Source organism: Anopheles darlingi, chromosome 2 (genome assembly GCF_943734745.1).
Source record: "Anopheles darlingi chromosome 2, idAnoDarlMG_H_01, whole genome shotgun sequence".
In the NCBI taxonomy this organism is placed as follows: domain Eukaryota; kingdom Metazoa; phylum Arthropoda; class Insecta; order Diptera; family Culicidae; genus Anopheles; species Anopheles darlingi.
The window spans coordinates 10,963,976-10,977,022 of NC_064874.1; the positions used below are offsets into that span (position 1 = coordinate 10,963,976).

At 49.6% G+C, this 13,047-nt stretch overlaps 1 protein-coding gene across 3 annotated transcripts in view; it reads left to right on the top strand.

Moving 5' to 3' along the window:
• Window positions 1-542: 542 nt before the first annotated feature.
• LOC125950373 (protein obstructor-E-like) overlaps window positions 543-13,047 on the top strand; it is a 37,497-nt gene continuing 24,992 nt past the window's right edge. For 2 of the 3 annotated variants that reach the window (XM_049678311.1, XM_049678313.1), the window contains exons 1-2: window positions 543-729; window positions 1,849-2,243. In XM_049678311.1, the coding sequence (XP_049534268.1) occupies window positions 2,189-2,243 (55 nt within the window). In that variant the 5' untranslated portion in view covers window positions 543-729; window positions 1,849-2,188. The remainder of the gene's footprint in view (window positions 730-1,848; window positions 2,244-13,047) is intronic. The other variant, XM_049678312.1, reaches the window with a different exon arrangement.

A 13,047-nucleotide genomic window follows, 5' to 3' on the forward strand; every position in this document is an offset into this window, starting at 1 on the left:
CCAAATGCCACCGAACTCCTCGCGTACAGCAGCGGGCGCCAGATTGTGCTACAAATGACGTCGCAAAAGAAGGGAGAGGAGGGGCGCATTGCTGTTTAGCGCACTGGCTGGAGCTGCACCGCAAGCGTGTGAATGCAGCTTGCACTCGCGATCGATCGTGGCCGTCTCGTGGAGCCCGTTGCTTCTTCTTTCTTCTTCTGTGTGCGCCCCCGGGGTTCTGGCATCTGGACTAAGCGTAACGTAAACTTGAAACACCGGGCCCCGGCTTCGTCACGCCACGGGCTCGTCATTCCGATCGTAGCAGCAACCGATCCGACGCTGCTCGAAGAGTGCACCAGCCTCTGCTTCGCGCCCGTAGGCCAAATGGTGGGGACAAAAGTGAGATGCAGAGAGACGTAAACGAGAGAGAGAAAGAGAACGCCTTGGTTTGGAATAGAGAGAAAAGGTTTGGGGAGGAAGGAGGGGTTGCCATCACGCCGAGCCGGGCCGTAAACTTGTCTGTCGCTGGAGCCTCGAGATCGTCAGTTCAGTCTAGCCATTCCACGGGCAAGCATCGCACCAAGCATCCGATACTCCAGTGTCTGTTCCTACGCCCGTGCGTCCCCTGAACCCTGTCTCGCGTCTGTGTGTGTGTGTGTGTGTGTTTGTGTGTTGGTGTGTGTTCGTTTGGAGCTTCACGAGCCGCAGAAGGGCTTTGCCTAGCGAGGGCGCTTCGTGGTGCGCGCAGTGGTAATTTCGCGAAGGGACGGTGGGGAAGATCACGATCACGAAAATCGCTGCGAGATGTGCGAGTGTTCTTTGTGTTTCTGCATGTTGCCACTCGTCTCGTCGACGTGTGGAGCTTCCTGACTGGTTTGGGGGACAAACACGGCCCCATAAGCCTGAGGCGGGTGTTGTAGAGCAGGATATAAGACACCACCCAGGGAGGGGGCAGTAAGGGTTCATCCAGGCGACGACCGGCTTTGTTCGGGGTGTAATCGGATTCGGATGTTCGGGTTCGGTGTTTTTATCCTTTGTTTGCGAGGAGTAGCACTGGTTGGGACCGTAAGCTGGTGTGTGAACGGTTGCCTAGTAGCAACACATTGCTAAGCTGATTGTTGTTGTGTACTCTTGTGGATGATGTGCTTCCATCTATTTTTTAGCTGTAGCATTTAGCTGGAAAGAGGATTAATTGTAGAAAATAGACTGCTTTTTTACTGCACAGTATTGGATGAAAGATTGTTTAGAAAAACATATTTTTATCACAAACAACATTTCCGAAAATATTTTCAATCGATGGTCTGTCTAAAGTACAAAGTAGTAGCGTCTTCATTTTGAGTTCCGACAACATAACCTCAACTGTGTTTCTAATCTATACGCTGACACTAAGAGCACCAGAAATTCGTCATCACCGTTAATCCTGCAGCCCCTCTTTCCGGCAAACCGGAAGGAAGTGGCGCTTAAAAGGTCATTAGAGATCACACGGGAATCGATAAGCCATGGCACAAAGGCGGACGAGCGGAGGTCTCTACTCCCGCTGGTTGGTTTAGTTCGCCATCACGTTAGTTTCGCTTCTCGATCGGAAAGTCGTGATCATCGTTTGACTCACAAAACCAACTGACGTAACAATGTTTAGCGAAAGGTACCAGGCGCCTGACCACTGTCGTGTTGTACTTGCGGGAGTGAAATGCTAGACAAATAGCAGACTTTGTAGCGGCCTCTGGCCTCTTCAGGGGGTTTGGACTTTACGGTTCCTTTGTCAACAAGATGCACTAACAAACCCGTAAACAGTAACGTAAAGGAAAAGTTCTGCAATATCGATTGCTCTAAAATTCAACCCGTGCGGTTTGTGTTCCCGTGCACTTGCAGGCTTTCTCCGGTAAAGGTCTAGTGAAGGTAAAGGTGCGCCAGGTGCAAGTTCAGATTCCGGTCTCCAGCCGCCCAGACCGTTCCTCTCTTTAGGTTCCTTCTGGTGTGCAATCTGGGCGCTGCTAGGCGGAACGAAAGTGCCACGATATCGATATCTGGAAGTGGAAAAACAGGAAAATCGTGTGAAAGGGAAAAGCAGTGCCGACTTTCCGGGTGATAGCGTTCCAGCTTTCTCCTTCGGAGCGTCTGATCGAACGGAATTAGAAGCAAAGCCACTGTGTGACAACAAGTGACGTCTAAGTAGCAGCAGCAGCAGCGGCAGTAAAAATCGCAAAGAAAGATGGCGATCTCGTGGAAAAGCAGCAGCTTACTTCTCCTCTCGTCTCTGCTGATCGGTAAGTGTGGCTGTCTTTACCTTGCATCGTGCGTTCGCCCAGTTCGCCGGCATTTCCATTCATAATTGGTTCTTGGAATGCCGCCGAACCGCAACATATAAATCGTTTTAGGTGGTTTCATGAAAGGGCGCGTTTTATTTCCCCCAGCTGTATTCGCGGTTTGTAATAATCGATTTACAGGGGGCGCGATTCATTTCACGAGCCTCGCGGTGAGAAAAAAAAGAATCCCCCCCGAAAGGGATTCGCTTTACCGCGGAGCGTAACAATCCTTTCGTACTTTTATTTCCGTTTTAACAAGCTACCATTTCCATCGAAAAAAAAAAGGATGAGGGGGAGGTCCTTTTTTTTGGTCGAGAATGGAGAGAAAGGGCTCGCTCCCTCGCTCGCTCACTAATAAACATAAAATTTATGCCGCTATTCATGGGACGCAATATAGAACCGGCCACTAAAACCAGACACCCGTGCACCACCGAGCATCGAGCTTCGAGGATCAGAGACAGAGAAAAAGAGAGAAAGAGAGAGTGCCAAAAGGAGGGGGTGGATTATTGTGATCCGACATCGTACCAGTGCGAAAGCAAATAAAACAGTTTGCACAAAGTTTATGGACGGTGGGGTCACAGTAAACTACGAAAATGTTCATCCCGAAGCGGCCCCTTGCGACACATCCAGGATGACAGCCTCACGACCTGTCCACACACACACAGTAGGCCGTTGTGAAGCCCCGTGCAGCCATGTTTCTCTGCATCAAAATCCGGAAATTCGTGCTCTGGTGACAACGAACCTTGCTGACTTTTTCATTCCTCTCCCTCCATCTTTTTTTGGCTCCCTCCCCCCCGGGGATACCTCTTTAATCAACCCGATCCAACCGTACGGTATCGGTTTTTGGTGAATTATCAAAAAATGACTCTTCTGATGCAGCCATCAGGCGGACTGACTGCCTGGCCAGACCAGTCCAGAGCACCGGGCACCATTTTGTAAGCATTTTGTTTCGTCCTGTATGGTGTGTTAGCGCTCCCTCCACTCCACTGCTCTGGTCACCGTTTTATGGCCAGCTTTGGTATAAACTAACTTCAATTTTTCTCCATTTTCCTCGGGCATGTACGGGCACGGTCGCGAACACCACGCGGCCCCTCCTGTAGAGCGGCAGCGCCCCACCCAACACCACGTTTTACCTTCGGTCCTCCGGGGTGCCGTATTTGGTGTATTTATTTCGAAAGCGTTTCGGAGTGGTGTTTATGGTTCCACGGCTTTCCGGTTGCTGCTGCTGCTGCTGCTGTGGTTAACATGCAATCTACCGCTCCGCACCCTCTGTTCAACCGTTTGTCGTTCGAGAGTCCTTCGAGGAATGGAGGATATGCGAACGAAGTATGTTTATTGCCAGTTTTGAAACGTCAGAACGACTCGTGCTGCTGCTGCTGCTGCTGCTGCTGTTCGGGGTTAAAGGGGACAGGGAAACTGGCAGCATAATTTGGTGCTCGTAAAATAGTTTGTCCAGCAATAGGATCGGGTTGTTGCTCTCCAGGCGCCATAAGCGAACGTGTATGGGGAGCGTGTTAGTGTAGGTCACAATAAAAAAAAAGTGGTGGGAGGTTTCCAATGTACGGACGGATTGTTCGTTTAGGCTGCCGGCATGTTTTAATTCCCATGACCGATTTGGCCAACAGCAGCAGCAGCAGTCGCTAACATTGTGAAACAGAAGTCATTTAATCGAATGGTTGCGCTGTTTTGTGAGGTTATGACGCCGTTCCGAGGGGAGGGCCACGAGTACGACTTCCAGGAAGGCAGGAACTCGTTGTCTGCCAATTTGCGATCCACGAGAACTCGGCGGAAACTCCGATGATACGACAGGACGACGGTGATCGAAGATTGTGCTAGCACAATGCAGCCAGGCGGAAGACAGATGATAAACGACACTCGGTACACTGGCATTCGCTCTCGCGTCAGTGATTGAAGTGACGCATCCCTCACAGTGATAGCAACCGAGCAAAATGTTTCCATTTCCGGCACTCCGCTTCGTTTGCTACCGAGGCAATCAGGTCCTGAACGAGGATGCGAGGATCCTGAGCCAGCGAGCGCGGGAGCTTCACATTGGTGCAACTTCCCGTAGATATGGCGGCAGGAGCAATATCAATGGAGGGCATTATATTTTAAAACACGCGACCCTCCCGCCTTTCCCCATCCTGAGTTTTAGGGGAACAAAGAAGATAAGTATCATGTCCCGCGTGCTTCGCCAGGCGTGCCAGGTTGCCGTGGGTTTTGCCGTTTCGCGGAATTCCTCCTCGCTTTCAATCACTGATTGTGCGCTGGCAACCGCCTTTGCCGCTCTTGGGGCCCGGGAAGACAAACGGTGTGTGCGGTGTGGTTGCTTCCCAACTCGTCATAACTTCTCATCATTTCTAGGTATTTCGCAATTGCGTACAAACAAATCAGCAGCCTCCAAGCGAAGCGAATATTCCTTGGATATTCCACTCACAGATGATGGACCGTTCAATCTACCGGATACCGACCCGAGGGGAGTGGTCCACAAAGGTCAACTTTAGCTGTCAGAAAGAACCACACAAATCGTTCGTTGAATCGTTGGGGTTTGGGTTTGGGGTTTTGAAGTATGGGCAGCCATTTTTGCCTCATCATCGGGAGCATTCATTCATCGGTAACAAAAGGATGAGCTCCGATAATCGCCGATGCCGAGAAGGTCAATAACATTAGTTTGACAATCTTCGCCAGCTGTCACTTTCTGCTGACGCACCGGAAGTGTCTGCGTGTGACAACCTTTGGCCTCGCCACCTTCTTCTCACCATAATCGTAGCAACCCCCGGGCTACTACAAGATGGTTGCCCCGTTTTTTGAGGTTAGCCTGGTTGCTCGCAAAAAAAAAAAACAAATGGCCACGACGAATGAAGGGGCCACGGTTCGTTTGCAACCAGAGGATCTCGGGTAATCCAGTGAATTAGGCTGTAGATGGTGTGCGAGTATCGCGATTATCAGCCGCAAGCGGTATGGAGTCACAAGAAAGACAACGGAAGCAGCAAAATGGCACCAGGTTTGACAGGGGCGAGGGGGCTTATGTGAGGGGATCAAATGTGAACGTACGGCACGAGAAATCACGGTATCAAAGGGCTTGACTATGAGTGATATAGAGAGGTTAGGGGTGGGGGTAGGGTTTCTTTCTTTTTTTTCTCCTTTCTCGCTTTTGTAATGTCCCGCATGCATATGGGGCAGCGTTGGTTGGTAGCGGGCGGAAGCGGCTGTCTGACGCACAAGACCACCATTACACGTTCGCACAGTACAGGGGCGAACGGGAATGTCTAAATTCACGCATCAAGTGAGCGGCATCTACGCCGCCGTCTTCCTTTTATCTTCGAGGCTCCGGGATCCATTTCTAAACCTCTTTGGCACTTTTTGATGTCACTTACCGCGGCCTTCATGCGTTACAGCCCCGTAATACCCGGGGCCTTCCTCAGTGGACCTGTGCTTTGCGAACGTTTCCGTTGCGCTGATAAGCGAAGTTAAAACGTTTTCTGGGAAAATTCCTTCCACCCTGTTAGACACGCCAACCCATTCGATGGAGGAGGAGGGGGAGTGGGGAGGTCCAGGGGTGTGTATACGATTCGAAAAGAGTGCTTCACGCTTGGCAGGAATTAGCACTGCTAACGGGGTGGTCCGCGCGGGTGAACCGGCGAGGCGAGGGAACTGCTTCCTGTTTTCCAGCATAAACTTCTTGTTACGCTAATGGAACAAGCCACCCCGGGAAAGGGATACCGGGGAGGTGGTGGTGAGGGTGTTAAAAAGCGTCCTTCCCCGTTCGAAAAAGGGGCGTTTGGCTTTGTTTTAGCCGAAGGTGGACTGGAAGGGCTGGCGGAGGATGGCGTGTCCCCGCCATGGATAAATGAAAATTTATCGCAATCATATTCCCACCCTTGTATCCCTCGTGTCGAAGAGAGAGGTGTATACTGTGGTGGTGTACCCACCTTAGACACACACACACACACACCGAGGTCCTGTCCACGTTGACCTCCCCCGGGAACACGATCTCGCTCGCCTGCTGGCACAAACTACAATGGCATCGGCAGCGGTTTTCGTTTGCATATTAAGCATTGGTACGTTGGCAGCGAAGCGAAAACAAATGGTTCGCTCTATCCGGTGCATTTTGCCACCCCCCGCCCCGGGCTAAATATGCGCAACATGCACCAAGAGGTGGCCCCACCGAAGGGGCGCATCCTTCCTGGCGCACGATGCAGCGCGAATAATAAACATTTTCAGATTCAACCCTTTCTCTTGGTGGTGGTGGTGGTAAAGACGTTGTTGTTGTTGTGCCATTGTTGGATAGTTTTTAACAATTCCCGGCAGGGACCGACGGGCAGGCACGTACCATGGTTTCATCTCCATCTCCTGGGGGTCCTTCTGGTCTTCGGGATCGAGCTGCAAATTTGCGAACATCGACCGCGCGATTCGTTAATGGGGTGGCGAACGATTAACTTTTGTTTTTTTTTTTACTGGCGACAGATAAAGATTCCATTACACGAATGTAATTTTAGTGTCAAGAGCTGTCAAAATGAAATTTCATTGCAATTGCGACAGTTTATGGGTGCAGCAAACATGCGATAGTTTCATTGCACATCGATCTTGCACTTATAATTCCATTCTATCTATTAAACCGTTTTGCTATCGATAGCCATACTTATAAACGACTACTACATTACTTTGTAGGCTTACATTTTGCCAATTCCAATGCCATTACAAGGCTATGGCATAAAGCATTAAGCCGTGTGACAGTTTACAGTAAGTGAAAGTTGCGACCGTTTACTGGCGCCACGCTATCAGGTCAATCGATCGATCACATCACACACTTCCGATTACAGATACCATTTGGCCCAGTGGAATAATTTTCGCTTTCGTTTAACGCTCGTTTTCAGCCTGTGGTTGGATGCCCGGACCATTGTTGACCTACAGGTTACGTAACGAAATGATTTCGGCTCGAAAAATTGAGGCAAAAATATCCCAAAAAAAAAAAACCAGGAGGAAGCGATGACCATAAGCGCGATGCTAGCGCGAGACGTCGTGCTGTTCGTTTGGGCCGCCTGCTCGTCTACTGCTGCGTGCTGGTCCAGAAACAAAGCCTTCAGGTCTGAGTGCCTCGGGGCGGGGTGGAGGGGGTCTAGTTTTCGGGTTTGAAGTTTTTCTGGGTGTTTTTTGTGTGTGTCTGCCTCTCGTTTGTTTGGATAACGAAGATGAAAGTGTGTGGAGTGGTGGTTGGTTGTTGGTGCGCCGGAGCGCACATTGCGAGTTACGTGTCATCGTGGCAGCGCTCGTGAAAACGAAGCAACACGGAGAATAAAAAGAAGAAGACGAAGGAAAGGGCTGATCATTTTTGCTGATCGCATTTGTTGGCAGCCTCTTGTTTGGGGTTGTATTAAGGTAAACACCGGGAAGGGTGGAAAAACGATCGGGAGGAAAATGCTCGCTTTGGAGCGCCTCGGGACTGCCATGGTCCCAGCATAGCAGGCTACGTTGATGATGATGATGCCGCGTAGCAAAGTCAACGGGGGAGACAATCGAAATCTAATAAACCATCTAGTATGTGTGTGTGGCCTTAGTAGGCTTCGCTCGGCACGCACCTCACGCATTGTGCAATGGCAGTCGTTGTGTGTGAAACAATCCGAAAACGCTGCTCTGGGAACATTCCACAAGTTCTCCAACACACCGCACACGAAATGGCATCCCAGGGCAAACGCGCGGTAATCCATCAAAAGAAGAGAATTCAATCCACAACTTCCAAGTCCATTTAAAGATGGCTGCGTGCGTACGATGGCGCACTTATTAGGCAATCGCACGACGACGACGATATTGAATCCAACGGAATCGAGCGGAATAATTACACTTTTGGCATCGGCAATAAAGGAAGAAGATGGTGAAGGTAAGCAGAGCAACCGATTTACCAAACGACATCCGAGCGACATTTCCAGGTCATTGTCTGTGTGCGTGTGTGTTGTGTGTGCGAGTGTGGGAAGGCGTTTGTGAAGGTTTTGAAGGGTAATGTGCAGTCGGCGTCGGAGTGCGCCCTCATAGCTGGGAGCTATGAATGAATGATGCTGACCAAAGAGCGTGACCCCGAAACGCATTACACATTCAACCCCTCTCACCATCACCATCATCATCAGCACCCACTCGGTGCAGGTGAGAAAAAGCTGAAATCATTTCTCATCTCGAGCGAACGAAGATGGCGGTGAAGTCATCTCAACACCATCATGTTGTGTTGGTTGTTTGTTCGCCTTTTTATCCGCGTGACAATCTCGTGAATGCAGGGGGTGGTTTGTTGTGTTTTTTTTGTGTGTGCCCAGGATGTGCAATGCGGTGGTCCCATGCGTCTTTTTCATTTTGCAACCTTCAACGGGGGCACTTGCACATTGCGCTCGTAGTGGAACGCATTGCAACACACACATATCTCGTTGATGCCGTTGTTGCTGTTGTTGTTGTGGTCCCACAGAGAGGGAGAGAGAGAGAGAGAGAGGCGGTCGTGGTGGTGGCGCGAACCGAAACACCAAATCATAATTGGCAGCTCGGGCAGTGCGTGCAATGAAGAAGATCAAGATTAGACCGCCGAGAGGCACCGTCAGCGCCACCGCCGTCGCTGCAGCTTCTTCGCCGTAACACTTAAAGCTGACCCTCCGGGCCAGCGAGATGGGGAGGCTGCTCGTAATTAAACGCATGCAACCCGGTGCTTTGGAGAGGGCTGACCTGGTAAGCCCGCCCCGAGGTGGCCCGGTGGCCCGGTGGCGTAATGGCGGTCGAAGCCTCGTGGTGTGGTCTGGTGGGAAGATGATTACTGTTGCGCTGCATGATGGCGTGATGTTTGATGTTTTGTGTTGCCCGCCATCGACATCGGCTGATTGATTGTTGCCGGTTTCCTCCAATGTCTCCAATTGTGGCTTTGGACTTTGAGAACGGGGTTTTGGTCCACTTCAGCTCCTCGGAATGACAGGCCTGGAGTTTGGCTTCAGGCCAGTGGCTGGACTTTGACGGACTTTGTGTGTGTGTGTATGGAGTGTTTGTTGATGTTAAAGGACCGCATACATTGTGGCCACCGTCCGTGGAGTGAGCTTAGAGGCAGGTTTAATTAGTTTAATCCAAGAGTCCTGCCGTGGTAGCCGCATTGTCGATGTTACAAACGATCCAGTTGATGTTTGTTTTTCGGTAACAGCATCGTGGCATGTTGATTGAGTCAACACCATGCACCGAACAATGGCGATCCCTCTGTTTGCGTAACAAATACGTAACAAACACTAATTGACATTCAAAAATCAAAGGAAGGAACGGGAGCTCTCGAACAAACGCCGGTGATAGGTGGCGTGACATTAGTGTGTGAGAGAGAGCACAGAGCAGCAGTGTGGAAAGGAGGGGTTGAGGGTGCAAACTATTTAAAAGTAAAATCCCACGTAAAATGCCAGACACACACACACACACACACATACTGGTATAAACAGGAAGGGGAAGCGGTATCGGGGCATCTGTATCGTCGACAAACAACCGGCGCCACGTGCTAATGCCGTGGATAGTAGTATTAATTTTGAATTAATCAATTATTAATTGGACCCCGGCTGGTGACTTAATTAATTTGTGTGAATTTTATAGCAACAACGCCGTAGCGGTGCGGTTGGAACCGTTTTCCGAGCCTCTGCTCTCTGCCTCACCACGATTGTGCTATTTTGTGTGCCAACAGCAGCAGCAGCATCATTATCATCATGAGCAGCATCAGTGGATACAGTTTACTTGATCGGTGCATTTGTCACTGGAATTATGCTAAATTATTGATCATCCATCGATTATCCCGCCGGTGCTGGTGCAGTTGATTGAGCGTCCAAAAGGCTGGGTTGGGGGGTAATACATCCCTGGTCAGGATACGTTTGATGTGCTGCATTCATCTGTAATGATGTCAAATGTCGTTTGAAAAAATAATAAAGCAACAAAAGAGAGCGAGAGACAGAGAAATGGGGAGGGGGTGCGGTAGAATGCTTCCATCGACTGCAGTCCAACAGCACGCGACCAAATTACCATTCGATTTGTGAGCCGCTCGAGTGGAACTCCCAACTCCGAAAGTGGGATTGTGGAAGGACACATTTTCCACAATTAATTCCGTCCATTCCGCTGATCAAAGTGTTAAATTTCCATCACTTCATTTTCACTATGGACCATGTGCCAGACACACACGCACACACACGGGCAGACAGATCGGTCTGGCGCTTAATCACGGCGACAGCGGTGGCCAGCCAGTGCCAATGCCATTCATTTCCCACACCGAAGTGGCTTGGCCTATAATTGGTTTTATTATATTTACTGATATTTAACCGAGAGCGCCCACCAAACTCCGCGCGTTGGCCGCGTGCGTGTGAATCTCGTTTCATTATGACCGCAACTGCAATTAATGGACACCCGACGCGTTTCGCGAAACTCGCGGAACTCGCGCACCGTCGCCGCTGTCGTTGAAATGGGGGTTTTTGGGAAAAATTCCCATCATCATCATCAATGGCAGCAGCAGCAGCAGGTACGATGGACGATTGCAATACTGGCATGAGTGCAGTATGATGCTTTAATTGGCCGTTGTGGTCGTTGGCCTTTGTAAAATGTGTCGCCTGCATTGTGCGAGAGTGTGTGTGTGAGTGTCTGTATGTGGACCACCCGAAAAGCTCTCCGGGAACCTGATTTGTCAACCCTCTGAAAGGTATGAATGATGAAATCTGGTTTGCTCGGTTTGGCGAGCGATTAAAGTGCGGATTGATTGCCGTCGACTTGGCTGGACTGCTTTAAAGCTTTAAGCTCGGTCTGTAGCTGCGATAGAGAGAAAGAGAGTTGGAATTTCGGTCGCAACCTCGTACCACCATCACTGGATTCGATGCAGGTTGTAAGGATTTCGTCGACAGCAGCAGGAGAGACGAGGAGACATTCCATTCGACTCCAAAACCGATGCTTCCTGGATGCCACCAGAAGAAGTTCACTTATTATCACTTGGAGTAAATTTAGTGAGCGGTGTCTGCGCACAGCGTTGAGTTATTTAAAGACTTTCCGCATCCGCATCCGCATCGTCACCGACACCCGATAGCGAGCGTCGCTTCTAGCGACAATTATTTCCGGATTCATAATTCGTTTTCTACGGAGTGGTGCCGAGGTCTCCATTCGCCGGGAGTTGTAGGGAGGCGATGGTGCGGAATTTAAACTTAAAAGGAAATGCAGTCCTTGGTGCCACAATGCAAATTCTATTCTCTCATTCATCTTCCGATTCTTATCGGGAATGGCGTGCTAGCTGAGAATGTGGGGGGAATCTTTGTACAAAAACCGGTTGTTGCGGTCAAATGTCATATCCAGCAACGGTGGATTGATTAAATTTTCACTAAAGCACGCGCGCTTTAAGGTGAAGCGGGTTGAACAATTCCATTTGAGGTCGCCATTGTTCATAGCTCATAACAATATGAATGTTTTGCGTGAGAGACGATGTGTTGTTTTAATGTTAAATTTTAGAACCGCTATTGGAAATGAGCTGAACATCAGAGATGATTAATTTTTTCAGCCGAAAACCAGTTCATCTTCAGTTGCAGAATTTTATGTAAATGTGTTCTGTAGGCGCTTGCACTGGAATCGATTACTAGCGACTAGCGGAATAGCGGAATCCGGGTTCATTTCCTTCCTAAAACTCGCTATTAAAACATCTTACCTCGTTGCTAAATGAAAATGAAACAAAATCCGCAGTTCCCGAAATGACCGACAGATTTTGACAGCATTTCATCGTAGTTGCTCGCCGACTCTAGGCAATGGTGCTGGTTCTGTTTGCTGAAAGGATAATTTAAATTATTACTCCGAAATGACTGATATTCACACATTCGTCTAACTAGTTTAAATAACGAACGCCACGTTGGAATTGCAAAATACAACGTATTGGCTTTGCAAACTATTCATCTACGCTCGTTGACGGAGTTCTCGGAACGCGGAGTACAGCCACGATGGACCGGACACAAACGGCGAGCGACGTGATCCTTGGACTCCACGATATTAATGTTTTTCCTTTCTCTTTAAAGGGGTAAAATAAAGGGAGAAAGAGAGCGCGAGAGAGAGAGAGTGAGTGTGGTGCTGAGAAAACACATATAAATGCATAAGTAAGTTTTGAATTAGTTTCCTGCAGCACAAAAACAGCGCCCAAAATCGGTCCGGGCGTAAGGCAGAAGAAGGAACGGTTTTGGAACGACGTTGCCCGTCAGCGCTAAAGCGCTCCAAAGTGAAAGTGTACCGTACCGAATGATGAAATGAATGGTCAGGCACGCGCTTTCCCGTCCAACCAGCGTCATCGTCCTGCAGCTGGCCCGCACCGCAGCGAAACCGATTTGTTTCGTTTTCGGGTTTTTGTGATCCTCGGAGGCCACCACGTCGTCGTCGTCGTCGTCGTCGTTGGCGGCGGCGGAAAAACGGAAAATTAGATATTTATTTTACAAATATGGAAATTTCCCTCCATGCTCCTTTTTAGCTGGGGTTCGAGTTCTAGTGTGTTGGCCCGGAGCACAAAGTGTGTTGGTTATAAATAGTTCATTTCCGCGTGCGAACCGTGGTGGCGGTGGAGTGCCCCGGACGGAGAACCCCGTTTTAACTTTCGGGGAAAATGCAATTCAACTATCCGCGCAGATGGAAACCCATTCGTCTCCGTTCCGTGGCCTTCTGACTTTTGGTTTCCCCTTTTTCGCTTTATTTGGGGCTCTCCGTTCGCTCTGGTGCATCGTGTTCGGTGCAGCGCCTTTGAAAAATGAACAAATTTATCCTGCCCATC